Genomic DNA, 26,808 nt, shown 5'->3' with positions numbered 1-26,808 from the left:
TTAGGAGTTCTGCAAAAGGTTAAGTGTATACTTACCATATGACCCAACAATTTCACTACTATGTATATACGCCAAAGAAATGAAAATATGTACACACAAAAAGTTGTATGTGAATGTTCACAGCAGCATTATTCATAGTAGCCAAAAAGTGGAAATAACCCAAATACTTATCAACTGATGAATGGATCATTGAAAATGTGGTAGACCCAAACCGTGAAATAACTATATATCTATATATGGTTGTTGTTGTTGAGACAGAGTCTTGCTCTGTTGCCCAGGCTGGAGTGCAGTGGTGCAATCTCAGCTCACTGCAACCTCCACCTCCAGGGCTCAAGCAACTCTCCTGCCTCGGCCTCCCAAGTAGCTAGGATCACAGGCACATGCCACCATGCCCAGCTAATTTTTGCATTTTTAGTAGAGACAGGGTTTCACCATGTTACCTAGGCTGGTCTTGAACTCCTGACCTCAGGTGATTCACCCACCTTGGCCTCCCAAAGTGCTGGGGTTGCAGGTGTGAGCCACCGCACCCAGCCCAAACCATGGAATATTATTAAACCATAAAAAGTAATGAAGTACTGATACACCGCACAGTGACACAGATGGACTTAGAAAAGAAGCTGAGTAAAAGAAGCCAGTCACAAAAGACTATATATTGTATGATTCCATTTATATTAAATGTACAGAATAGGCAAATTCATAGAGACAGAAAGTAGATTAGCGGTTTCCAGGGGCTAGAGGAAGAAGAGAATGAGGAGTGACTGCTAACAGGTATGGGTTTTCTTTTAAGGGTGATGAAAATTCTAAAATCAGATCATTGCTGATAGTTGCACAAGTCTGTGAATATACTAAAAATGACTGAATTGTATACTTTATAAGAGTAAATGTTATGGTGTATAAATTATATCTCAATAAAGTTGTTACAAAAAAGTAATTAACTAGCCAGGTTTGTTTTTGTTTTCCTTTGTTTTGTTTCTTCAGATGGTCAAGGAATTCCCAGCTTTAAGTCACAATCAAGTGACAAAGATAGAACTGGGGTGGATGTGTAGTCCATTATTAACTACTACTTCTTACTTTTCTCTGGAATAAAGGATAACTATGAGAGGATACTATATAAATCAATTTTTTATTCTTAAAAGGACCATTGCTAATTTTTCACTCACAGTCATCTCTGGGATTGAATTCCATTTATAAAATCCCTTTTACAAGAGCTTTTCTAGCTTTTAGTAATGGGCTGGAATAATTTTTATTTCTTCGAATTTCTTTCTCTTAGTCAGATTTAAGTGTAACCTGCTTTGCTTATTCACCCATGTGTTCCAAGTCATGATTTTGCTCAGGACAAATAAAATGCTCTACTAGTGTGAGGCTGGTAGAAGGGGAACTACCATTTAATGAGGCCTGTAATGTGTCTGATGCTCCACTGACATTTCCCATCCAATGCACACAGCAAACCCAGGAGCAGGTATTATTGTCATCTTTTTGAAGGTGAAGAAGCAGGCTAATAGAGGTGAACGGATTGCCCAACATCACACAGTCCAAAGTTGCAGACCCTGAGAAAGCCTGTGTTCTTTGCTGAACACCAGTCTACCTTCCAGCGTTCTCAGTTCCATGCAGGTCAGATGGGGTTCACTTATCTTTATGGTCCTTTATAGCTCTGGTAAAAACTAAAACTGCCGGACTTCGGCTACTTGGAGAGTTAGTTCAAGGCTGAGAGTGATTTTCCAAGTGCAATATGTGATACTCCTCAGTCCAAGAACCACATTTTCCAGGCTGATTTTCTATGACTCCTAATTAATTGTTCAATATTCATTCAACAATTTGCTAAGCACCCACTGCGTGCCTAGCACTGTGCAAACACAAGTCATCTAAAATATGATTATACAGATTATTCAGGTTTTAGAACTCTGTCCTTCTGCTGGAGGGTGGTGCCTCTTTCCTCTCTAGTCAAAGAGCAAGGGTGAAGTGGCCCAGAACAGGGCCCACTCTACCCAGGGCTGCTGGTCTCGTGCATGCACATGTGCACATCTGTCCTGTAAAGTATGCTTGACCTTGAGCTTTGTGAGGGCCGGGACCTTGTCTTTCTTGTGCCCCACACAGAGCCTGGCCTGGAGCAGGTGCTCAATGTCAGTTGAATCAATGATTAAGCTTTTTTTTTTTTTTTTTTTTTTTTTTTTTTTTTTACCAATTCACTAGGAGAACTTGGGCTGGTTGCTTTATTGCTCTGTGCCTTCGTTTCCTCATTTGTAAAACAAGGATAAAAAGAGTACCCATCTCACATGGCAACCCTGAGATCCCCTGAGATAATACATGGCACTCAGTGAGCACTCCACACACTGTTACTGTCTTTCCCATTATTCCCTTTACTACAGGGAGGCATGGAGGTGGCACATCCCTCTATGCCAAGAGTGACCTCCCATCCCCTATTACCTTGTCTCCTGGATTTTTGTTTCTTAAATTACAGCTAAAGGCCACGTGGCCCAGTTACATGGAGCTTATTCTGCTCTGTTGTGAGAAACTTGGTCTGGGACCCTGCTGATGGGACAGACATAGTAACCCTGGGAGGCCCCGTCAGAGGGACAGGGAGAGGGGAGGTAAGCTATGTTTCAGAAATGTTAGGGTTTGACTTGAAAGCACAGCCCCAAAGCAATGCCAGCCAGCTGCTCACCAGGACATCCGCCATCAGCCTCTGCGCTGGTCATGTGTATGGATGCGTGTGTGTGCATGTATGTACAAACTTGTGCAGGGACCCACAGGGACAGTCCTGTCCCATCAAGGAAGACACTGTCTCCCACTGGGCCCACCATGTCACTGTTAACCACAGGGAGGTTTTGTGGCCCTGGCTAGTGGGGACCCAAGACATATCCCTCCTATCTGAAGGGCCCAGGAGCAAGCAGGGCCTGGTTTCCAAGAAAAGCGCTTTCTAAAAGGCCCCTCTTAGGACTGACAGCTGATTCACTGGACTCTAGCCCTTTGCTCCAGGTAGAACTTCATCTGCCAATCCTGTGTCCTAATACCAGGCCCCTCACAGCTTTCCAAAAAGACACTTTCGGCACCATAACTTCCCAAAGGAGAGCCCTGCCCTAGAGTCAACCATGGCCAGCCATGCCGTCTAGCTGCCTTCCCCTGCTGGTTGTAAGCAGGGTCTCCAGAGGCAGATAGCACCCTGCATGGGCTTGGGGCAAACGGCCACTGCGTGTGCATGGCTCTTCCTGTGCTGCATGATGCTAACAGGGCTTCTTGGGCCCCTCTTCAGGGAGGGAATGGGATTGAAAGCCATCAATGCAGAGCCTACAGGAAGGAGAATGATGGGAGCTGGCCCTCACCTCACCCCTCTTCCCAGTGTCCCCATTCAGAACTCCTGCCTCTGCTTCATTTCCTGGAGAACGGGTTTGACCCCCTACCAGGGCCAGCTTCATGGGCATGCAACTGTGCAGTCACACAGAGCCCCACACTTGGTTTCAGTGCTTTGCCATTGCTGTATTGAAATTCTTAATAATTTTTGACCAAGGAGTTCTGCATTTTCAGTTTGCCCTGGACCTTGCAAATTAAGTAGTCAGTTCCCAGTCCCACCCTTTGCTCATGCAATGCCTGGCTCCACATCTAACAGCCTTCCTTTCCTTTCTGTCTCTAAATCCTATCTATCCTGCCCTAAGGCAAAGTCCAGACAGAGAAATATTTGAAAAACTACAAAGGAGAGCACATTATATTTGGAAGAGCTTTTCTGCTTAACTGCAGATGGAATGATGGTGGTTGGCATGTTAATACCCCTACCAATCTTGAGTTCTTGGCTCTGTCCAAGGCTAAAGGCTGTGATGGAGGCCTTCTACTCCTAGTCCTGGGTAATTGTCTCCTGGTGTCACATTCTTTGAAGAAGTGTAGGGCATCATATTTAATAAGCTCATTTTGTCCTGCCTTAGAGAGTACAGGTCCAAGCAGGACACTGGTACAAGATTGGGTTCTGAGGCCCAAGGAGGCATCTATCATGCTGATTTACTTGCTGTGACTTCAGACAAATCCCATTCTCACAGTCTCAGTTTAATCTTCTGCAAAATGGGTCACACCACATCATGAGGCTTTGGGGCCTCAATTGCTCATCTCTCTAAGTCAGAAGCAGATCCCAAGCTTTTAAATGAAACTTTGGACAGTTATTTTTGGAGGTAGATGGCCACGAATGCAGGCACATGTCTTGTTTACCACTTCTGGTCTATGCACTGGCAGAACACATTAATCTGGCTATACAGTTTTAGAGGATTCATTTCCCTTTCTCCTGAAGCCCATGCAGGAGCCCCAGGTGAGGCAATCCTCCTGTGGGTACAGTCTCAGATTTATCCTTGGATTGTGCCTGAATGGCAGAGTGCTGAGTTCCTGGCCCAACTTATTTTTCTTCTGCAGAGCTGTGTTGGGCGTTGCCTGTGGCCAGCATTGTGAGCGCTGTGAGAGGCGGCCTCATGAATCTGGCTGTTGTCTCTAGGACAGGGCTATTCTCGAGGACATTATCCTCAGCATCACAGAGTGGCTCCTTTGTGGAAGAAGTACATACGAGAGACTTCTTTCGGATCTCAGTATTCTTTACAACTGTGCTTCTGCGAATAAGTGAACTACTTTGGATACTGTAGCCCTTCTGAGAACTGAGCTGCTGGGATACACAGAACCAGTTTTGGAGACCCGTCTGGCAAGCAGGCAGGCCCGTGGACAGGATAATCTAGGGTCAGTCTTACCCCAGGCTTGGTTTTTGCAACTTCCCCCCTCTTTATTTTCCATTTGCCCCAATTCCCTTAGCTTTTTGTTTTACATTTTTCTCTTGTATGTGTCTTTATAAACACCTCTGTCTGCTGCAGAATGAGGTGTGATATAAATATGTGAGTTTGTGCTTAAATCCACACTTTCAAGGGAGTTATGAGGATTCAGAAGGAATTGTTTGGCAAACGCTATAAAAGCAGCCCCACCCAAGATGGAACTAGGGCTGGGTGGGAGGCAGGGGTCTTTCCTCCAGCCTGGATCATCTTGCCACAGACAGCAGCCCCCAGAACCCAAGCCCGAAGTGCTCATTGGCATCTGTTTATTTATTTATTTGTTATTAATAAATGAAAGGTCACTAAACACACTTTGAAATGTTTGTCACCTCCCTTGATTTTGCTTAATTGACTTAAGTCAAACTGAAACTCTGACTGAAACTCTCATTTTGTAGATGCACTGGCAGGGACTTGCTAGGGCAGCGGCAGCCCACAGGCCCTAGGGAATGGGAGGGACCATACTTCTGGAAAGGCCAGAAGGAGGGTGTAGGAATGTAGGAGGGGAGCCAGGGAGCCCTGGCGAGGAGTAAGTAGGCCCCAGAATGATGGGGCCCTGAATTAGGCCACAAGCTTGCCCTAGGCGTGAGTGGACCAGGGACCACATGATTTTTTGGAGGGGTCTGCTCAGAAAATAAAGTCACGGAGCTCCTGGAACCACTTGCGCTTTTCAACAAGGGAAAAGAAATTTTACTCCTGGACTAAGTGGCCGTGCCGTCTGCCCTGCCCTTTGGGCTTTTCAAACACCTCCCCTCTGCACTAGGCTGGCTTCTGAAGATGCAGTGCCACCTTTACTTTGGACTGCCTCACAGCTGAGGGGTCACCAGTCACAGCCATGGCCTCGGCTGGCTTCTTGCTATGTAACATGAGCAGAGTAGGAGCATCACCCTCCCTTTCCTAAGAGGATCCTAAGTTTCAGGGAGGGCAGTGACCTGCCCCATGTTACTCACCCCAGTTCTGGCACAGGCCAGTCAAACCCAGGGCTGCAAGGCCTATGCCCTTTGCACGAAGGCAATATCCTGGCACGGGGATGAGGGTCTCCCTGGCAGCCGTGCTGACATTCCGTCGGAGCTGGGCTGGGGTCAAGGTCTGCCTTGGGGCTGGGCTCATGCTTCATGCTGTCTTCCTTGGCAGTGGAATCTGGTATGTGAGGACGACTGGAAGGTGCCCCTCACCACCTCCCTGTTCTTCGTCGGAGTGCTCCTCGGCTCCTTCGTTTCCGGGCAACTGTCAGACAGGTAAGGACGTGGGAGGGGAGGAAGGTGGGACGGTGCCCCTTGTCAATCACTGCCTATCTTGGGGCTGGACTGAATTCAGGGTATTTCTACCCAGAGAAAGGGAGGACCCTCAGGCCACTGATTCAGTGATAGGAGTAGCCCTGCTGTCTCCTATTCACCCTGCCCTCAGTCCCCTTCACCTGGACACACTTTTGTTCCATTCCCTCAGCCTCATACTCCCAGGGCTTTGGCCAGTGGTGGGGAGGGGCCACTGACCCCACTGGAAGGTGGGGTCCTCATACCACAGACTCCTTGACAAAACACGATGCTGCCATCACCACTGCCCTCCCTGCTCCACCACCACCTCAGGGGCAAGGGTGGATGGCACAGGATCTGTCTGCAAACAGCCAGCAGCCACACAGTGAGTCCCAGTTGTGCACACACTGCTGCTGTGGCTTGGACCCTGGCTGGACACTGAGGCCACAGAGCTGACGCTGGCTCTGGGCCTCATAGAGCTTACAGGCCTGAGAAGGCAACATCACAGCCCGGGAGACAGTGTTCCACAGGCCCCTGGATGTGCTGTGGTGACCAGTGCAGGAAGTTGGGGGTGCTAAATAGCAGTGCTGGGGAAAGCTTCCCAGCCCAAGCCAACAGCCAAAGACCTGAGTTTGGAAAGTGGGGCAGGAAAAGCTGTTTTGCTCACACCTGTGCTCCATTCTACCGACTGATCACTACCAGAATGTGAAGGTAACACTTAAACCACCTTCAGTGTCACTGAAAGACATTGCTGAAAGCTACACCTTCCCACAGAGCAGTGGTTTGCAATTTTGCTTGCGTGCTACTCATCTGGGAAACTCCAAAATCCTAATATCCAAACTGTATCCCAAAATCTTGGGAGGTGGGGTGCTGGCATCAGTATTTTTTCCAAGCTCTCCAGGTGATTCCAAGTGCAACCAAGGTTAAAAACCACTTGCAGAGTGACTCTTAGTTGTGGATTTACAGAGTTTTCATGTTGCTGATTCAAGAAATATCTGCAATCTATGCTGTACCCACTTTCCAGAAATGTGCTGGTAGCGTCTATCTGTGGCTCCTTCTAAAGAGCATATTTCCACACGGTCCTTGCGTATGCTGCTCCGTGCTTTTGAGGCACGGTGACTCCACAGGAAGCTGAGAATCTCAAAAGCTATCTCCTGAGCAGACAGATGCCTGAGACCTCACCAAGGAGGAAGATGGGAGGGTGTGACAGGAAAAAAAGTCTGCCAGAGCCCTGAAAAAACACTAAGTCTGCATTGATGCCTGATTCAGGGCTTGCAATACACCTTGGCAACCTGTACATCTCATGTTTTCGGTTATACTGCATTTTCTAGGTTTGGCAGGAAGAACGTTCTCTTCGCAACCATGGCTGTACAGACTGGCTTCAGCTTCCTGCAGATTTTTTCCATCAGCTGGGAGATGTTCATTGTGTTATTTCTCATCGTGGGCATGGGCCAGATCTCCAACTATGTGGTAGCCTTCATACTAGGTAGGAATGGCTTCTGGGACACGGGGTACTTCCCTCCAACCCTCCTAAAGGCCCAGAAAGAGCAAGTCATTGGGCCATTGGGCTGTGCTTCCAAAGCCTTTGGATATATGTGTGTTGGGAGGGAGCTCTTGGAGCAAGTCAGGGGCAAGGCAGGCACTCATAGGGAGTCACCTCTGTGCTGAGCCCTGAAATATGGTGAGGAAGAGCTGGAGCCATTAAGAACCAGCTGCACAACAGCTGAGACACATTCTCAGGAGCACAGGGCTTAAGAGAGGCACAGAGGAGGACATTTTAGGGGAAGGGCAGCCTGAGGATGTCTTTGATCTGAGTTGTATAGGCTTGAGACTTCTTCCTGGTTGCCTGTGAAGGGACTTAGGGTAGTCACTGTGGCCAGTACACAGGTGAGGAGGCTCATGCAGACAGGGGGTGTTCAGTGCCAGCCTGCCATCACTGGGCTGATCTGGCCTCGCCCTGAGTCAGAGCCCACCCCAGAGTCTATCAACTAAGCACAGGACAAGCCTCCCTGCTCTGATAGTAGCCCCATCTGCTGTCAGGCTGCATGAGGAAGACTCATCAGCTACAAGGTCATGAGGAGGTCCCTGGGGCCCTCAGCAGCTTTTCCTGGGAGGGAGTTAGGTGAGCTCCAGGCAAGTTGATGAGGGTCATCCACAGGAGTGAAAGAGTGTGTTCTCTGAGCCCAGCGAATGGGCAAATGAGAGAAGCAGAGGTGAGGGGTATCTCTCGGATAGTAGACACCAGTTCCCATCATCTCTAGGGTGATAATATATTCTAGGTGGCTCAATACCATCCCAATTTGTCTCTATTGTCACAGCATCATTATTAATACTCCTTTAATAGAAGTCTAATGATTCTTCTTGCCTCAAAAGTCCGAATCTGGTTAGGTGACTCTGATTGCTTCTTAAGAGTCTGAAGGACTCATTGGCTTTGGAGATGCTGTGCTGTCTTAACTAATGGTGTGTACACCTTCTGTCAAGTTGCCAGGATGGAAATATTCCAACTCTACTCCCTTAATTCTTTGCAAAGAGCCCCGTGCCATGGGCTCAGCCTCAGTGTCTGCAGAGGCGGGGAGGGAGGAGAGAAGGTGGGAAGAACATGCTGGAGCCACATGGTCCCAGCAGATAGCACACTCTTCAGCAGGCCCCAGCGGGAGGAGGCTGCTCCCCTTCCTGCAGGGGGAAGGAGCGGGGTAAGATTGTCTTGAAGATCTTTTGTGTAGAGGGCACAGGGAGCTTCAGGCGAGTGTTGTTGGAAACTGGAGGTTGGAAGATCTTAGGACAGAAATTACAACCTCCTAGTCCCCAGTGGCTCCAAGAACACAAGGCAAAGCCTATTGTCTTCATGTTCAAAGTCCCCAGAATCCATCTTCCGTGTGATGATCCTCCCTAAGCCTGAAAAACCCAACATGTGACTCTGCTTGGGCCAGACACATACCAAAAACCAAACAGGCCTCCCCAAAACAGAAGACTGTGACCAGCAGGCCGATATCCCAGGAGGACCTGAAGGACCATCTGGAACAAAAGGGCAGAGAGTCACGGTGAAGCCAGAGAAGCTCTCTCCGTGGGAATGGGAACAAGGTGGGACTTGTGCCAGGTGGTGGCATCCCCGGTTCTATAGAATGGGCAGCATTGAGATCTGCCTTTTCAGTGGCACAGTGTGCTTCTGGGGCCTCCAAGCCTCCCCTGTGTGAGTGGGTGAGGCAGGGAGAGTATACCCCAGGCTTCCTACAGGAAAGGGCTGCCCCCTGGCTCTGACACTATCATCTACTCTCCTCCCAGCTCCCCATGCAGCGTGTGGTCCCACATGCAGGGTGAAGAAGGGTAAGAGGGCCAAGGGGAAAGTAAGGCCGTGGAAGATCAGTCAAGCCAGCAGTCAGTACGTAAGACCCTGGGTGCAGCAGCCTCGCTATCAGCCGGGATCCAGGCCTCTGAGGGCTTGCTATCAGCCTGGGGCCAGGCCTGTTGTAGGGTGCTATGGGAGCCTCTACAGTGATAGTTTTACTCCATTGTGCTCTGCAAGAAATTGCTGGCTTTTGTGTCCTGGTATGAGACTCACTGTGTTGGGTTCTCAGGTCTGAAAGTTTAAGTGTCCCCGAAAACCATCCTGCTCTGGAATGGCTGGACACCCCAGTCAGCGCCTGGGGTTGGGGGACACAGTACAAAAACAAAGTGGCTGCTGGCTTCCCTACAGTGCAGCAGCGCTCTCTGGTGTTTCTGGGATAAAATAGCCTAATTCCAGGTTGTATTTGACTAAAATAAACCAAAGGGTGTGGTCTGGGCGGAGGAGTTTGGTAAGTGCCTTTGCTTCCGCCCTCTGGCCCTAAGGAAGGGTTGGCAAAACTCTGCATGATAATTTCACATTAACTTGGGAAGCCAAATTCCTCCCACTGTCAAAGCAGTGCAGAAATGAGTCCTTGTTTTGTGCTGCTTTTTAAAAATGATCAAGGCTGCCAGAGTCATAGCTAGAAAAGAGAAAGACAGAACAGTGCTACCCAACACAGCATAAAGCAGACATGCCTGGAAGTGATGGTGTTGCCGGAATGATGCTGGTTTAGGAGGAAATGACCACTTGGGACCAAGGACACTAACCCTACCCATGCTCCAGCTCCCCTCACAATCTCCTACTGTTGCCCAGAAATAATGCCCTCCACCTGTCAACGGCCTTCTGGGTAGAATACCATCAGTAGCCTCTCTTATCCCCCATAACTAGCTGCTTAAACACAAAAAGTTAATTATCTCCTGTCTTGACTGATTCATTAATTCAGTATTTTTCAGTACTTCTAACATCAGCCTCCCATGTGACATTTCCTTGGGCATGCTGAGCCATTTAAAGCTTTGCTTCCTCTGATGTCTAGCGGTTCCTCCTTTTGATAGGTGTGTAAGTGATGGCATCTTCCTTTACAACTCTGGCTACCAGGAAGCTCGGGCAAATTTGAAATGTAACTACATCAATGATGCAGCTTTTACCAGCCATATATATATATTATTATTTTTTACTGTTTTTAAATTGAAAAGTTGAAATATAATTTTGTCTTAGCCTGTTTGGGATGCCATAACAAAATCCTGTAGACTGGGTGGTTTAAACAACCGAAATTTCTTTCCCACAGTTGTGGAGGGTAGAAGTCCAAGATCAAAGTGCCAGCAGGGTTAGTGTCTGGTGAAGGTTCTCCCGTTAGGTTGCAGATGGCTGCCTTCTCTCTAAGTCCTCACATGATCTTTCTTCTGCGCAAGTGCTCAGAGAGAGGGAAAGTAAGAGAGAGCAAGCCATAGAGAGCTCACTCCCTGGTGTCTCTTCCTGTAAGGACACTAATCCTCTATCCTATCAGGTCAGGGGATCAATGTATGAATAATGGAGGGACACAAACATTCAGTCCATGACAGATTTGCATACCATGATATTCACACTTTTAAAGTGTATAATTCAGTGTTTTTTAGTATATTCACAAAGTTGTACAGCCATCAACACTATCTAACTCCTCATCACCCTGAAAAGAAACCCTATACAAATTAGCAGTCATTTCCCTCTTCCCTATGCCCCTGGCAACCACTAATTTACATTCTTCCTTTAATGGATTTCCCTATTCCGCACATTTGATATAAACAGAATCATATATTATGTGGCCTTTGTGACTGACTTCCCTTGTTTTCAAGGTTGATCCATGTTGTAGCATGAATTAGTATTCCGCTGGATGAAGATTTCGGTCATCCCTTCATCAGTCATTGAACATCTGGGTGTTTCTACTTTGGGGCTGTTATGAATAATGCTATGAACATTGGAGAATAAGTATTTTTGTGGATATATGTTTTTAATTCTCTTGGGTATAAGGCAGGACCTCTGCTAGGCCCTATGCTGATTCTATATTCAACCTTTTGAGGAACTGCCAAACTGTTTTCAAAATAGTCAGCTGCGTATTTTTGTTCTTTTCAGCAAGGCACAACTTTTTACTTTTCTTTATATCTTACTTTAATGTTACCATTATTTTATTGTATTTAAATTTGAAGTTGCCTCAAAATTTCCAAGGGATGAGCTGGCATATAAATCCATAAACATGATGCAGAAATTTGCTGGCATACCTTATTTGCATTGCACCATGAGAGGGAAGAACTGCAGGGACCCAGGGAAGAGCAAGAACTCACGCCTGTCTATTCACAAGGAGCTCACTGCCTGGTTGTGCCTCTGCAGCCAATGCAGCTGTCACTGTGGACATGGGGACGTGGGTCAAGGCAGTGGGGCACATATTACTGGGTATACACAGAAATAGGAAATGTTACTTTTGACTAGAGTGATTGGTGCAGAGAGAGGGGAAGCCCTGAGCAGGGGAACATCTGTTAAGCCCTGAAGAGGGGTTCTGCTGTCTTCACTGGCCTTTTTGCATCAAAGGCATTGTACTTTCCATCATTCCCCTGACATGTAGCACATTTCAACTGCTTAACCAGGATAAAGAATAATTATTACTGAGCACCTGCCACATGCCAGATACCCTCCTGGGCACTTTATATACATGGTTTCAGTCTTCACAATAATATCTCCACAAAGGAGGGTTTATCATAGTCACTCTAGTAGCAACTTAGCATCAAGGAACCCAGGCTCTCCCCTTGCCAGATGGAGGACACTCCTAGCCCAGGGTTCCTGGCTCTTACCTCATATCCTGGTAGCTGCACTACAGTCTCGTTTCTTGAGCTGGGGTCTACTTAGAGCCTATGTTGGTCATTTATGAAGGTGCACGTCCTGCCTCTGTGTGGAATGGGCCCGGCAGGTACTGCTCTACAGTTCCTGGGGCAGGTACTGCTCTACATGGAAGGGAGCCTGGCCCTCTCTAAGTCACCCCCTCTTGGAGAGAGTGCTCAGATTCAGATGGGTGTGACAGGTGGTGGGCAATACTGCTACGGCTATCCTGGCCCTCATCCTAGCCAGGTCATGTCCCTTTGGCTTAGATGTCAATGTTTCACTCCCAGGAGAAACTCAGAGGCCCAGCCAGACCAAGACCAACCAGGCTTTGCCCTAGAAGCAAAGCAGACAGAAGAGGCAGATAGAGCACAGGGGGCCAGGACAGGGATTCCCAGTCAGCACAGCAGGAGTCACCACTGTCATCTGTTTCACTGCCACATGGAAAGCTTGTGGCAGCTGCAGGCCATGAAAGATCTGTGTAATCAGGCTTCTCTCCTAGCATTCCTCAGAGGGGGCTGGCTGGCCTCCAGTGACAAGCCCAGGAAGGGAAAATGCAAATCCACTTCTGAAAGGGGGTTAAGGTGGGTGGATCACCTGAGGTCAGGCGTTCAAGACCAGCCTGGCCAACATGGCAAAACCCCATCTCTACTGAAAATACAAAAATTAGCCGGGCATGGTGGCAAGCGCCTATAGTCCCAGCTACTTGGGAGGCTGAGGCAGGAAAATCGTTTGAACCCAGGAGGCAGAGGTTATAGTGAGCTGAGATTGCACCACTGCACTCTGGCCTAGGCGACAGAGCACAAGTCTGCCTCAAAAAGAAAAGAAAGAAGAAAAGAAAAAAGAAAATTGTAAAAGTGAAATCAGGATATGGCCTTACCCATCTCCCCTCATGTCTCTATTGGAATCTCAGTTGAAGAACTGCTTTAAAAGGCCAAGTCATGCCCCCGGTATTTTTTTTTTGGAAGGTAGACCAGTATCCATAGAGCAAATAAGGCTTGAATCCTGGTGCACCACTTATTATGTGCATGAATTTAGGCAACTGGCTTTAACTCTGAAGTCTCAGCTAATTATGTATAAAGTAGGAGGAATATTAGTTTTTGTTTTTGTTTTTGTTTGAGATGGAGTTTTGCTCTTGTTGCCCAGGCTGGAGTACAGTGGCATGATCTCAGCTCACTGCAACCTCTGCCTCCTGGGTTCAAGTGATTATCCTGTCTCAGCCTCCCGAGTAGCTGGGATTACAAGCGCATGCCACCATGCCTGGCTAATTTTTGTTTTCTTAGTAGAGACGGGTTTCATCATATTGGTCAGGCTGGTTTCGAACTCCTGACCTCAGGTGATCTGCCTGCCTCGGCCTCCCAAAGTGCTGGGATTACAGGCATAAGTCACTGTGCCTCGCCTGGAATATTAGTTTTTATATAACTGGTGTGAAGGGCCAAAGAGATAATATATGTGAACACTTAGCCTGGAACCTGTCTCAAAGTACCTATTCAAAAAAATGCTAGCTGTGAAGATGGTGATCCTGTTTAAGGAAGGGTGACTGCCTAAAAGTCAGAGAGCAGAAAGTAGGGCTAAAAAGGAATTGTTTCGATTTGTACCATCCATGCTGTCCACAGGAAGGCAAAGAGAGAGACCCACAAAGTCTCTGTCCCCAACATGCACTCTGCAAAGTTGTATAACTGTTCTGGTCTGAGACTCACACTTAGAAAGGGAAATTATCCAGGAACCCAGTAGTGTAACTTCTCTTTTCTTAACAAGGTCATGAAGGTAGGATAAATCTCCTCTGGCCTCACAATTCTACAAGATTCTCACTTGATCCTGCACACTATCTCTTTTCCAAAATCAAGCCCTCTGCTGCTTCACTTCTGAATCTCTGCTTAAGAATAAAACACCCTCTATTTATTTCCACATCATAATCACAGCCAAAGGGTTTAGAAACCAGTGCATAGCAGGAAGGTCATTAATGAGGTCAGAAAAGACCTGGAAATCATACTCATGATCCTCAAAGAAGTCAGGCCCTATCCTTGGAAATGGGTTTATAGGCTGAGCAATGCTCTGGGTGGTTAGGACAATTGTCTCCAACATGGGATGCAGGAGGCACAAAGTACTGGCTATTTCTATCAGTCCGGGTTTTTAAATGGCCTCTCGAGAGGGACCCACTAAGGCAGATCTCTCGGTTATGAACAGTGAGGGAGAATGAGTGGGGTGGGTTGGGAACAGGTAGGTGGTAAAATGAGAAACCAGCCAACGTAGTAATTTTGCTGCTTCTCTGGAATGAGCTCTTAATCCCTTCGCCTGTGCCTAGAACATATAAACGTGATTGAGAAAATCTCTCTTGAAAGGCAAGCATGAATGACCTTTGAATTATCTGTTTTGTATCTTCTGGGTCACTTCTCTGTAGTGTGGGCAGATCCCCAACAAAAGGCAGAGCCATTGCCATTGGTCAAATCTCCGCCCCAGGTGTAGAGAACCAAGGGCAGACTCTGGAAAGGGCCCGGAGCTCCGTGACAAGAGAAGGAGCTTTGTTCTTGGACTCCCATCTGGTGCCGAGTGATCCACTGTGGCACTGAGCAGAGGCCAACAGTCGCCTGCATGTCCTTTCCCAAAAAGCAGTGCCCGCACCAAGCAGTCATGGGCCTTTCTGCTGTTCAGGGAAAGCTCTGTGGAGTTCAATGGGTGTGTGGCCAGGTCTAGGGCTGCTGCCTGCAGGGGTGGGAGAACAGCTCCTGCTTTTCTTTCCTTGGTCCAAATGGACTGTGTCTGCCTGGGCTGATCTCTGGGCACAGCATGGCTGCGGGGAATTCAGTCCTGGGTGCTGAAGGCCTGTCTGTGCACCTCCAGAGCCAGCTCACTCCAACTGATTTCTCAGGGCTCAGGCATGGGTAAGTGTGTCCTGAGGTCTTGGAAAGAGTGAACTCTCCACTGCTTCCTGATGGGCCAATGTCTGTTTATTTACAGTTCAGAACTGTTGGAAAGGCTACACACACCGTGACCCCACATGGCCCCTCAGAAGAGCCACTGCTTGTCTCCTGAAACGTTCTCTCTGCTTCTCATGTTGGGGCTCTTATTTTGGAAATGTGGCATTCTCAGAAGGGATTAGCTCTTGGGGCTGGGCATATTTTTATGACATGGAATGGCCTTAAAATAAATTGGCCGGGCATGGTGGCTCTCGCCTGTAATCCCAACATTTTGGGAGGCCAAGGCAGGTGGATCACTTGAGGTCAGGAGTTCAAGACCAGCCTGGCCAACATGGTGAAACCCTGTCTCTACTAAAAATACAAAAATTAGCCAGGCCTGGTGGTGTGCGCCTGTAGTCCCAGCTATTCGGAAGGCCGAAGTGGGAAGGTCACTTGAGCTTGGGAGGCAGAGGTTGCAGTGAGCTGAGATCGCGCCACTGCACTGCAGCCTGGGCAACAGAGGGAGACTTTGTCTCAAAATAGTAATAATAATAATTAATTAATGAAAAATAAATAAATAAATCTATGACTCCGTTAAAATCTCATGGAAATTCAGCCTTCTATAAGTTGCCAAGTCTTGGATCACTTCCCACCTTCCTCTACCCTGACCATGCCTGCTCTAGGCAACGAGGCAAATGCCTTTCCCCCTTTTTAAGTGGTGATAGTTTGAACTCTAACTGCCACATAATGATATAAAAAGCAGATATTAAAGTGAGATAATATGCTAATACTCCTCCCTTGTTTTGAACAGGAACAGAAATTCTTGGCAAGTCAGTTCGTATTATATTCTCTACATTAGGAGTGTGCACATTTTTTGCAGTTGGCTATATGCTGCTGCCACTGTTTGCTTACTTCATCAGAGACTGGCGGATGCTGCTGCTGGCGCTGACGGTGCCGGGAGTGCTGTGTGTCCCGCTGTGGTGGTGAGTGTGACTCGTCCTCAGACAGGCCCTCTGCTGCGGGTCAGCACACCTGGAACACACCTGGAGCCTGGTGCTGACCTAGCTTGGGCTTGCATGACCTCCACGGAACTCGCAGAGGCCAGTTTCCAAGCTGGGAGTTTTTGCCTCATTGTGGGTGGGCCTGTGTGCTGGAGTTTGAGTCTCCATTGTCCTAAAAAGCACATTCTCAGGATTCCAATCTCTTCCTTGACACCAGCCAGTCTTGACTGTTGCTACTTATTTGTGGCGCTGGTGGTGTTGGATTTTGTCGTTTTTAACTCTGCCCCCTGCTCTTTCATCACTTTTTTCTCTCTAGAAAAATCTCACTCTATCCTACTAATGTAATTCTTCAAGCTTCCCTACCATATAATGATTAGCATCTATGAAAGGGAAGCCTATTTATTAGCACTTATGGTGGTGTGCCTATTTATCTGCTATGTCTTGAAGAGTGAGAAAATTACTTTTTATATAATAAATTGTTAGAGAAATGTTCTCTTCTCTCCTCCCACAACCTCCCAACTCAATTTCAACTCAGTATAACACAACAGTTATAGGAATAACAAAGTTTGAAGATTCTGGCAGCAGTCTTACCCAGTATGACTATCTGGGAGATTTCAGGTGAAAGAATAAATTAAAAATCATGGAATAAGGTGTCAGACATACCCTCTTTTTGGGAATTTCCTGTTTCCTTGCTTTTTCATATTTAAGCAAGAGGAAAGGGATTCCTTCCATTGGTGGGTCTGGTTCTGTCTCTCTCTCATTCTCTTTCTCTCTCATTAATTCTTCTTGGTTTGATTTCATTATATCAAAGTCAAATCCTCCAGCACTGACTGGTTTCACTGAACTGCATAACTTCTACCTGCTTACACATAACACAAGCTTCTTTGATCATTTTTCGGAACTCACAATTTAGACTAGACCTCATGGTTGCCCTGTCCTTTGGACACCTCCCGACTGGGAAGCTGTCTAGGCCTTTATCTTACTGCATCTGTTAGGGAGTCACAGAGGTTGACAGGCAGGCACCTGTCTGACTAGACAGCGCAGGTCAGGTGGGCTCACTCTAAGCCCCTGTATTCTCATGATCTGTAAGAGTGCTGTGATTTACCAGTGTAAATTCTTGGCCTGAAGTGTGCAGGTGGAGTTGATAGTTTGTTAAAGGTTAGGAATTATTCTGACTTGCAACACTCCTCTGGAACCCTGTCTGAGGACCAGGAAACCTGGCCTGAGGAGCAGTGCATAAGGGCTGGCCATTATCTACATAGCTGTGCCTCCAAGGAAAGCATCCCAGATTTACAAGAGCAGAGCAATTTTCTGAATGAGAGTAATTATCATCATCATCATCTGTCCCTCTCTCCACAACTGCCTTGCTAACTGAATTTGTTGGAAAAGATGTTAGCGACTACAGGTTCTCTCAAGACACAAGACGAGATTATTCAAAGGTTTTTTTCTGCCTCTTCAGCTGAATGATTTTAATAAACTATGTGTTCTGGCTGTAGTTGTCATTTTGACCTAAGGGACCAGTACTTTCAAAGTGTTATAATTAGCCAGGTATGGTGGTTCACACCTGTAATCTCAGCACTTTGGGAGGCCAAGTTGGGAGGATCACTTTAGCCCAGCAGTTCAAAACCAGCCTGGGCAACATGTCAAAACCTTGTCTGTACTAAAAATAAAAAATTAGCTGGGTACAGTGGTGAGTGCCTGTAGTCCCAGCTACTTAGGAGGTAGAGGTGGGAGGGTCCCTTGAGCCTGGGAGTTCAAGATTACAGTGAGCTATATGATCATGCCACTGCACTCCAGCCTGGATAGAATGAGATGCTGTCTCAAAAAAAGTTATAATCAATCTTATTAATGTATGATTCTATCAGAGAGAAAGAGAGACAGAGAGAGAAAGAGAGAGAAAATAACAATATAAGGCCCCTGATTGGCTGTACAGAGATTAGTAAGGATGGGATTTGCCTCAGGACCATAAGTCACAGTGAGGAATGAACAGCTCTGATTCATTAGCCCTCCAGAGTTAGCCTCCAGAGTTTCCAGCGAGAAGGTCCATCCCACAGGGAGCCTGCTCACTCTGCCCTAAGGAGAGCTCTTTCTTCTGTTTCCCAGGGGCCAGTCCACGAGGGGTCCTGGCTGTGGGCATACTGTACCACGGACAGGACTTGCCCCAGATAGAGGCCAGCCCGGGACCAGCACTGACAAGCTGAGTGCTCCCCGTGAACGTTTATCAGTGGTCTTATCATTTTCCTGTAAAAGAAAATAGCTTTCTTCTGAACATCCTATCCTTGCAGGTGGGGCTTCCCAAACGGATGCTCATCAGTCTAGTGGTTGGGTTATGGGGGGATGCTTAGAGCTGACGTGGACCCTGCCACCTGCTCAGTATGAGACAAGCTCTCCAGCAACACCTCACTCCTGTTTAGTCTGAATTAAATCTACAGGGAGATTATAGTGTGCAACCTCATTTGGCACTCCATTGACTTTTGAAATGATCAGCTAGATTTGAGATTATGTGCACACAAAAAAAATATCAAAGCAATTCAAAAGTAGAGATACCAGTGGCCCTGAGTACATGGGCTAGAAATGGGAGATAAACCTACATAGAGGCATTGCTGGTGGTTTGGGGAACTTTTTATGTCCCAAGTTTCCTTTAAAAGGCTTGGCAGTAAGTGGCCACAGGTGTGAATGGAGTATATGTATAGGGGGTGGGGATGGGGTAGGGAAGCAGGCCATAGATGAAACGTGAGGAAAGCTATGCAATTTCTAGATGATTAAACATTAAGAGTCTGAGGCCGGTGATCTGTAGAAAAAAAGGTAGGATATTTCTAAGCATAATCTGGTTGGAGAAAGATACTGGCCCAAAGTAGAAGCATCTATCCATGAGGTATATCGTGGCTGTGTAGTAAGATCTCTAATTCTGCACTAATATTGTAGCCACCAGTCACATGCAGCTATTTAAATTTAAAATTAATTAAAAGTAAATGAAATTAAATTTTTGTTTCTTCAATCACACTAGCTCAATAGCTACATGTGGTTAGTGGGTGCTGTCTTAGCACAGATACAGAACATTTCAGAAGTTTCTATTGGACAACACAGTTCTAATTACTGGAAGTCAGTGACCTAACATTATTGTAGTTCCTATAGGGACCAACTAAAGGCATATTCTGAAAAATGCAAACTGAGCTCATTTTTCAACTCATGTGCTAGTAAGCTGGAGAGGGGACCTGCTAGTTCGTCATTTGTTTTGCTCTGAGCTTATTCCCAGTGTGTGTTTGGGCCAATTAATTATAGAGGACTCTGTGTCTGCTACTTATAATTTGTTTTCTAGGCTAAGTAAGTACAGATGCTCTTCGACTTATAATGGGGTTATATCCCAATAAGCTGATTATAAATTGAGAATATTCTACGTCAATACATCTAACCTACTGAGGTAGGAAGCCAGACACGACTCCAGAGCCAGGGGTTGGACACCGGACCAAATTGAGGACCAGCTAAAACAGAGCCAGGGCAGAAGATGCTTTCCACAAGACGCGCCCACCAGTGTGCCATGTCAGTTTACTGTTGCCATGACAACACTCAGGCTTTATTGCCCCTTTCCATGGCAATGACCCAGTGACCCAAAAATTACTACCCTTTCCCTAGAAATTTCTGCATAAACTGCCCTTTCATCTACATGTAATTAAAAGTAGTTATACATATGAGTGCAAAACTGTCCTGAGCTGCTACTCTGCCCGTGGGGCAGCCCTGCTCTGCAAGAGCAGTCACTGAGCTGTAACATTGTCTCTTCAATAAAGCTGTTTTCTTCCACCTCCAGTTTGCCCTTGAATTCTTTCCTGGGCAAAGCCAAGAACCCTCATGGGCCAAACCCCACTCTGGGGCTTGCCCGCCCTGCATCCCTACCAAATATCATAGCTCAGCCCGACCTACCTTAAACATGCTCAGAACACTAACAGTAGCCTACAGTTGGGCAACATTTTCTAACACAAAACCTATTTTATAATTAAGTATTGAATATTTCATGTAATTTATTAAATACTGTACTGGAAGTGAACAACAGAATGGCTGTATGTATGAGTACTCAAAGTAAGGTTTCTACTCAATGCATATCACTTTTCTCCTATAGTAGAAAAATCGTAAGTCGAACCATCATAAGTTAGGGACCATCTGTACTGACAATAGGTAAGGAAAATGAGAGCTGACAGGAGAATGGCTAAAAGATTTTGAGAAACAAAAATTTAGAAAGAATAGAAGTCCTATTATTTGCAACTGTGTTTGAGCATCAGCTATAAATGGGAATAGACTGTGTAATTTAAAATAATAAGCTTTTAGACGTTAACAAAAAGACAACATTGGGGCTCATCTCGCAAAAACTGGTTTGGGCACTCGCTGATCTGGGAATCTGTTGAAAGCCATGGGGACCCCACACAGGCAGGTATCAGTGCCCTCACCTTCTCTTTTGACTAAAGGAAAAGATCAAGAACACAGATGCCCTGGCCATCCTTTTCCCAATAAATTGTGAACGTCACCAGCTGGGACACCAGCAGTTCTCCTTAGGATGGACCCACTGCAAAGACAGTCTCTTCTCTAGGGGAACTTACAGTCTAGTAGCTACATTTCTTTTATGAGCCACAATGCCTATAAGTTTTGGATGAACTTCTCCAGATGTCCTGGCTCAAACATGCCCATAGTTAATGTCACCCCTTATCATCTGGTCCTGGTCTCAAGCACAACTGATGATCAGTCTTATAATTTGATCAGAAGTTTGAAGCTTGAAGGCGCTTTTATTTACTCCTATGCTTCAATAGAAATCTTATGTGGACTCCCTTTAAAAAGACAAACTAGAATTTTACAAAATTACAACTCTCTGGGGGAAACTCAGATTTAATAGTATCCAACCCTGCTGTTGTGAAAAATTATTAAATATTACAAATAAATTATAGGTTCATTCCTGAATCTCCTCGGTGGCTGATATCCCAGAGAAGATTTAGAGAGGCTGAAGATATCATCCAAAAAGCTGCAAAAATGAACAACATAGCTGTACCAGCAGTGATATTTGATTCTGTGGAGGTAAGCATTTGCAGATGTTTCCTCTTGAGATCAGCTATGCATTCTTGATTTTATGGAATTTAACTGAATTCAATATTTGTTAAGTGCCCACTATGTACCAGGCATTGCACTATGCCTTAGGAACACAATCATGATTAAATTCTAAGATAAAATCCACCTTAAAGGGCTGTTTATAAGAATTAAATGCAATAATATATGTCAACTGCTTAGCAAATAGCAAGTGTTCATTAAATATTAGTTCCCTTTATTTTGCAAGTTTATCATCAACTTTCTATTGGCATTGCTCCAAATCACTGACACAGCTATGTACTGATGATTTTTAAATGTCCAGATTAAGTGGAAAAAATATGTTTCAGGGTTAGTCCACCCTGGGTTCTCCACTGTACCCTGAATCTTACCACAGGCTGCTGAGGAAGCTATGCATGTCTTTAGTCTCGCTCTGTGTCATATCTAGAACCTTAAGGCCTGAAAGCACACGCTTGAGGATTCACCCTTGAAAGTTGGTGACCACAAGGAAAAGCTGATATCCTGTGGAAGCAGCCACACCTCCTGACAGTTCGTGAGGATATGCAGTGTGCCATGCCCTGTGCTGGCTCCTAGAGGAAATAAGAAAAATAAGACACAGCCCCAATTCTAAAGGAACATAGAATGTAACTAAGATGGGTAAGAGGATTAGATAAAAAGATAAACAATGGCATAAGGGAAGAAAGGGTAAGTATCTAAGAAGAGACGCTGTGTGCCAGCAATACAGAGAAAGAGAGCAGGGTGGCCCACAGCTGGAGGCAGGTCCAAGCCAGGGAGGACAGCAGGACTCATTTAAATGAGTGGAGAGGATGGGGCAGGGCATTCCTGGCTAGGAGATAGGTAAGAGTCTGCTCAGGACACCTAAAGAAGACTATGGTGCCTTCAGTAGCATTATGCATGCCCTGCACCAAAGCATGTAGTGCGAAAACCAGAACTCTGTAGAAGACAGTGGGCATGCCACTGCTTACCCCGAGGGCTTCCCCGATCCCTGGCCTTCAGGACCTTTTCCAGAAGCAGATATTCTAGCTATGGCTAGAGGCTTAGAGTGGCCATGAACTCAAGCTCTCAGAGGGCTGCCAGGACAAAACATCCCTTAATCCTTTGCCCTTCAAGTCAAGAAGTCCATTTCAAGTCTCAGTCAATTTAAATGGATAAAACAACAACAACAACAACATCGGGAGTGTCTAACACTTCTGCCCTTCAGGACTGTGCTGGGTGTTTATTGGTATTTATCAACTAGGTGGCCTGATTCCTATCTGTGAAACTTACATTCTAGTTATAGGGATTTACCTACATGGATGAAAGCAATCATAAAATAGATATGAGATATATAGTTATGGACACATAAGAATATAGTTCAGTGTTAAAACATATGGTTCTGGCAGTGCCTTTATATATATATAGATACACATACACACATACATATATATAAATACATACATATGTGTGTGTATGTGTATCTAATACATATATATATATATACACTTAAAAAAATTTTGAGTCTCACTATGTTGCCCAGGCTGGAGTGCAGTAGCGCAATTACAGCTCACTGTAGCCTCAACCTTCTGGGCTCAAGCAATCCTCTCACCTCAACCTCCCAAGCTGGAACTATAGGCAATTGCCACCGAACCCAGCTAACTTTTTGTATTTTTTTTTGTAGAGACAGGGTTTCACTATGTTGCCCAGGCTGGTCTGAAACTCCTGGGCTCAAGCAATCCTCCTGCCTCCGCCTCCCAAAGTGCTAGGATTACAGATGTGAGCCACCATCCTCAGCCTGACAGTGCCTTCTTTCTTCCTGCCATGATGCACATCTAGCCTGAACTGAACAAACCCATTAAGGGTTTGCGCTTGTGCTTTCCTGAGGCCTGGTCATCTCTCCTGCTCACCTCCTGTAGCATCCTCTTTAGGAGGATCTGCAGAGCCCTGTGCCAGCAATTGCACCCTATTTAGAATGATATTGAAGAGCCTACCAAATGCCAGGCACTGTGTTCTGCTCATTTAATGCCCATGCATTTTTTTTTTTCCAAAAAAAGAAACTAAGGCACAGTGAAGTTAAGGAACTTGCCCAGGATCACACAGATGTTAAACTGGGATTTGTGACCTAGTTCTCCCAGGCACCAAAGCACATGCTCTTAACAACTGTAATTTTTCACTTCATGTTAGAGGCAGTAGCATTAACTTCGACAGGAAAAGATATAGAGTAGAGCATTGTCTTAGAAAGCAATCTCAAGCATCCTTGGCTTCAGAAGAAGCACCTTCAACCTGCTCCTGGTACCTGATCCAAAGACATTTTGGTGGCTCCACCCAGGCCAGGGACAACCACTGGATACAAGGATATTCTCGTTCTGAGGTTTCCAATCCTGGCTGCTCATCACAATCACCCAAGTGCTTTAAGAATACAGATTCTCAGTCCTCTGTTTAAAAGAGTCGAAGTAGGCAAGCCCAGAGAGGAACCTGGCAACCTGCATTTGAGAAGGGCCCTGTGGAACCACCAAGTGTTAGCACAGGCCTGGTCCACAGGTCCTGTCTGTGTGCACCACCCCAGAACCCTCCAAGAGGAGGTCTAGTTCCCACTAGTTTATGCAGGGGCTTTGCTTTGTTGTAATATCAGGGTTATTCTGCTGGGGGCCATGTTCAGGGGCTCTACAATCCAAATAGTGCAGTAGAGAAAAGGCAATGTGGCTGTGAGCTGTGTAAGTGTCTGATCATTCCTAGAAAGAAGGACACTCACATTTGGAGAGCACCTGCTGTGAAGGCAGGCCTGGCACTCTCACTTCTTCATAATAGAAATTCCTCCATCAGTCTCTTACTGCACATGCACTGTAGGGCCACAAAGTCACAAAGTCCTGGTACTTCATCCTTGAGAGATTCCCCACCTCAGAGCCTAATAATTTTTATGTTAGTTTCAATTCTAATCAGCTTGGTTAACTTGATTCATAACTCATGGTAAGTTAATATCCGCAAATTAAAAGCAAAAGAATAGGCCGGGCGCAGTTGCTCACACCTGTAATCCCAGCACTTTGGGAAGCTGAGGTAGATGGATCACCTAAAGTCAGGAGTTTGAGACCAGCCTGGCCAATATGGCCAAACCCCATCTCTACTAAAAATACAAAAATTAGTCGGGTGTGGTGGCGGGTGCCTGTAATCCCAGCTACTCAGGAGGCTGAGGCAGGAGAATTGCTTGAACCTGGGAGGCGGAGGTTGCAGTGAGCTGAGATCGTGCCACTGCACTCCAACCTGGGCGACAAGAGTGAAACTCCCTCTCAAAAAACAAACAAGTAAGTAAATAAATAAATATAAATAAAAGTAAAAGAGTATAAGCTCATCAATAGCAGTAAGGATTTGTCACTGACCGCTGATGGCTAGCCTCTTTTCCTCAATGATACAGTAATAATAATAATAATAGTTTAAATTTATTGGACATTTACCATGGTTCAAGCACTGTGCTAAGCCATATATATATAATATATATATATGATCTCATTTAGTCTCTCAACTCCCAATTAATATACCCATTTTATAGAGCAGTAAGCTAAAGGCTGAGAGGTAGGAGAATCGCTTGAACCTGGGAGGTGGAGGTTGCAGTGAGCTGAGATCACGCCACTGCACTCCAGCCTGGGCCACAGGGCAAGACTCCATCTAAAAAAAACAAATAAGTAAATAAACAGAGAAGTGTAAAAAGCAGACATGGCCTCAAGGAAGGGACTACATGGCCCTACCCTTCAATAGGCAGTCCTGAGGATCACAGATCAGTGTGGTAAAGGACATCCATTCTCTGACAGTCAGAGAAAGACTATATTAGACAACAGGCTTTGTATAACGAGACAGGGAAGGGGGTGTTATATATTTAAGAAGCTTCTGTGTAAAATGGGCTGCAAACATTTTAAAGTGTCAGAATAAGCATCATATATGTAGATGTCCTATTGCCTCCAATTCCCAGACTTCTAAGCATAGTCAAGGTGAAGTGAGAGTTGCAGCATAAGTTATCCCCATGCATCATAGCCAAAGATACTTCCTTACTACCTCTTAATCTCATGGTTATGTGCATTATTTTGGTTATAGGAGCTAAATCCCCTGAAGCAGCAGAAAGCTTTCATTTTGGACCTGTTCAGAACTTGGAATATTGCCATAATGACCATTATGTCTTTGCTGCTATGGTAAGTAATAAATGACCTGGGAATGCAGACATCTGGCACATAAGTATGCAACTGATTTTCTTTAACTCAGAGGAACATTATGGCAACGTCTGGGTTTTCCTGAGGAAAAATTAAGATTGTAAAATTCTAAATTATTTTGAAATGCCTCGATTCAGTTCATGGGACTAGATACTGAAAAAATGTCACTGGGTGCAGTGGCTCACGCCTGTAATCCCAGCACTTTGGGAGGCCAAGGTGGGCAGATCACCTGAGGTCAGGAGTCCAAGACCAATCTGGCCAACATGGTGAAACCCTGTCTCTACTAAAAATACAAAAATTAGCTGGGCATGGTGGCGCATACTTGTAATCCCAGCTACTCAGGAGGCTGAGGCAGGAGAATCACTTGAACCCAGGAGGTGGAGGTTCCAGTGAGCCTAGATCACACTACTGCACTCTAGCCTAGGCAACAGAGCAAGACTCCATCTTAAAAAAAAAAAAAAGTCACAGGGTACAGTATTTAAGTCTGCAGTACTGGGGCCCAAAGGGAAAGCATTCCCTTTCCCCCTCCTAAAGTTATGAGATTGAGATCATTGATGTCCCTGGGTAAGGGTTCCCTCCCCACCAAAAATTATGAAATTAAGACTAATGATGTCCCTGGTGCCTGAGGCAGAGATGCTAATTCAGCTCCTGCTTCCTGAAGCTGACCTGGCAATTGAACAGTGAGGCTAGAATAACCTAGATTTCCATTGCCTGGATCGGAGCCTTGATAAGCTTTTTACACCTGCCAATAGCAAACTAACAAGTGGCTTTCACGCACAGAAATAATGAATTGGCTTTATAGATTAGATTTAATAATTTATCTGCCAAGAAAAAAAGAAAAGGAAAAAAGAAAATTCCTACCCTGTGATGGCAGCACACACACACACACACACACACACACACACACAGACATGCACACACGATGATCGTCAGAACTGGCAGATTTAGGCTGCAGCTAATCTAAGTTTATTTTTAAGGGCCATCTTACTTGGCAATTAGAAGAGATCAATGACAGAGCTTCTGCCTCTGAATTAAGCAAGTCTGTCCTAGGTACATGGCCTTCTTAGTTCTGACATTTCAGCATATATATATATCCCTGATGCAAATGCTCTTGGGCAGTGATGCTACCAAGCTAATAAAAAATTAGTCCCTAGTTCTATCTAAGCTGCTCCTATTACTAAATGGGAAAATCACTAAGATCCCTTGAGCAGTAAAGTTTAATTATTTGTTTTGTTCACGAATTAGTCCTTGCATTATTTAATTTGGGTCTAGTATGTGTAAAAAGATCCACCAGTGTTCCTGAAATCATTTTTCAGATATCCTCTGCTTCTCAGTCATGTTAATAATAAGCAAATTTCTACACAGGGGCGTCTGCATAGTGCAGTTATAACAGAAACTCAGGTTCAGTCACTCATAGCTTGCGGTGTCCAATTAACAAGAGCAA

The 26,808-nt window shown here is 45.7% G+C and overlaps 1 protein-coding gene and 1 long non-coding RNA gene across 2 annotated transcripts in view; one reads left to right on the top strand and one right to left on the bottom strand.

Annotated features, from left to right (window-relative positions):
• The window catches only part of SLC22A4 (solute carrier family 22 member 4), a 48,994-nt gene that overhangs the window by 12,002 nt on the left and 10,184 nt on the right, over nt 1-26,808 (top strand). Inside the window, exons 2-6 of the mRNA XM_023196458.2 lie at nt 5,922-6,025; nt 7,372-7,526; nt 15,918-16,089; nt 21,039-21,165; nt 25,252-25,346. Coding sequence (XP_023052226.2) covers nt 5,922-6,025; nt 7,372-7,526; nt 15,918-16,089; nt 21,039-21,165; nt 25,252-25,346 — 653 coding nt within the window. The remainder of the gene's footprint in view (nt 1-5,921; nt 6,026-7,371; nt 7,527-15,917; nt 16,090-21,038; nt 21,166-25,251; nt 25,347-26,808) is intronic.
• The window catches only part of LOC111529651, a 57,004-nt gene continuing 35,247 nt past the window's right edge, over nt 5,052-26,808 (bottom strand). Inside the window, exons 7-8 of the long non-coding RNA XR_002727495.3 lie at nt 25,687-25,808; nt 5,052-6,014 (exon numbers count right to left, since the gene is read on the bottom strand). This is a non-coding gene — a long non-coding RNA (uncharacterized LOC111529651). The remainder of the gene's footprint in view (nt 6,015-25,686; nt 25,809-26,808) is intronic.

The sequence above is a fragment of the Piliocolobus tephrosceles genome, chromosome 4 (genome assembly GCF_002776525.5).
Source record: "Piliocolobus tephrosceles isolate RC106 chromosome 4, ASM277652v3, whole genome shotgun sequence".
Classification (NCBI taxonomy): domain Eukaryota; kingdom Metazoa; phylum Chordata; class Mammalia; order Primates; family Cercopithecidae; genus Piliocolobus; species Piliocolobus tephrosceles.
Note: the sequence above shows the minus strand (reverse complement) of the source record. Positions and strands in the feature narration are given on the sequence as shown.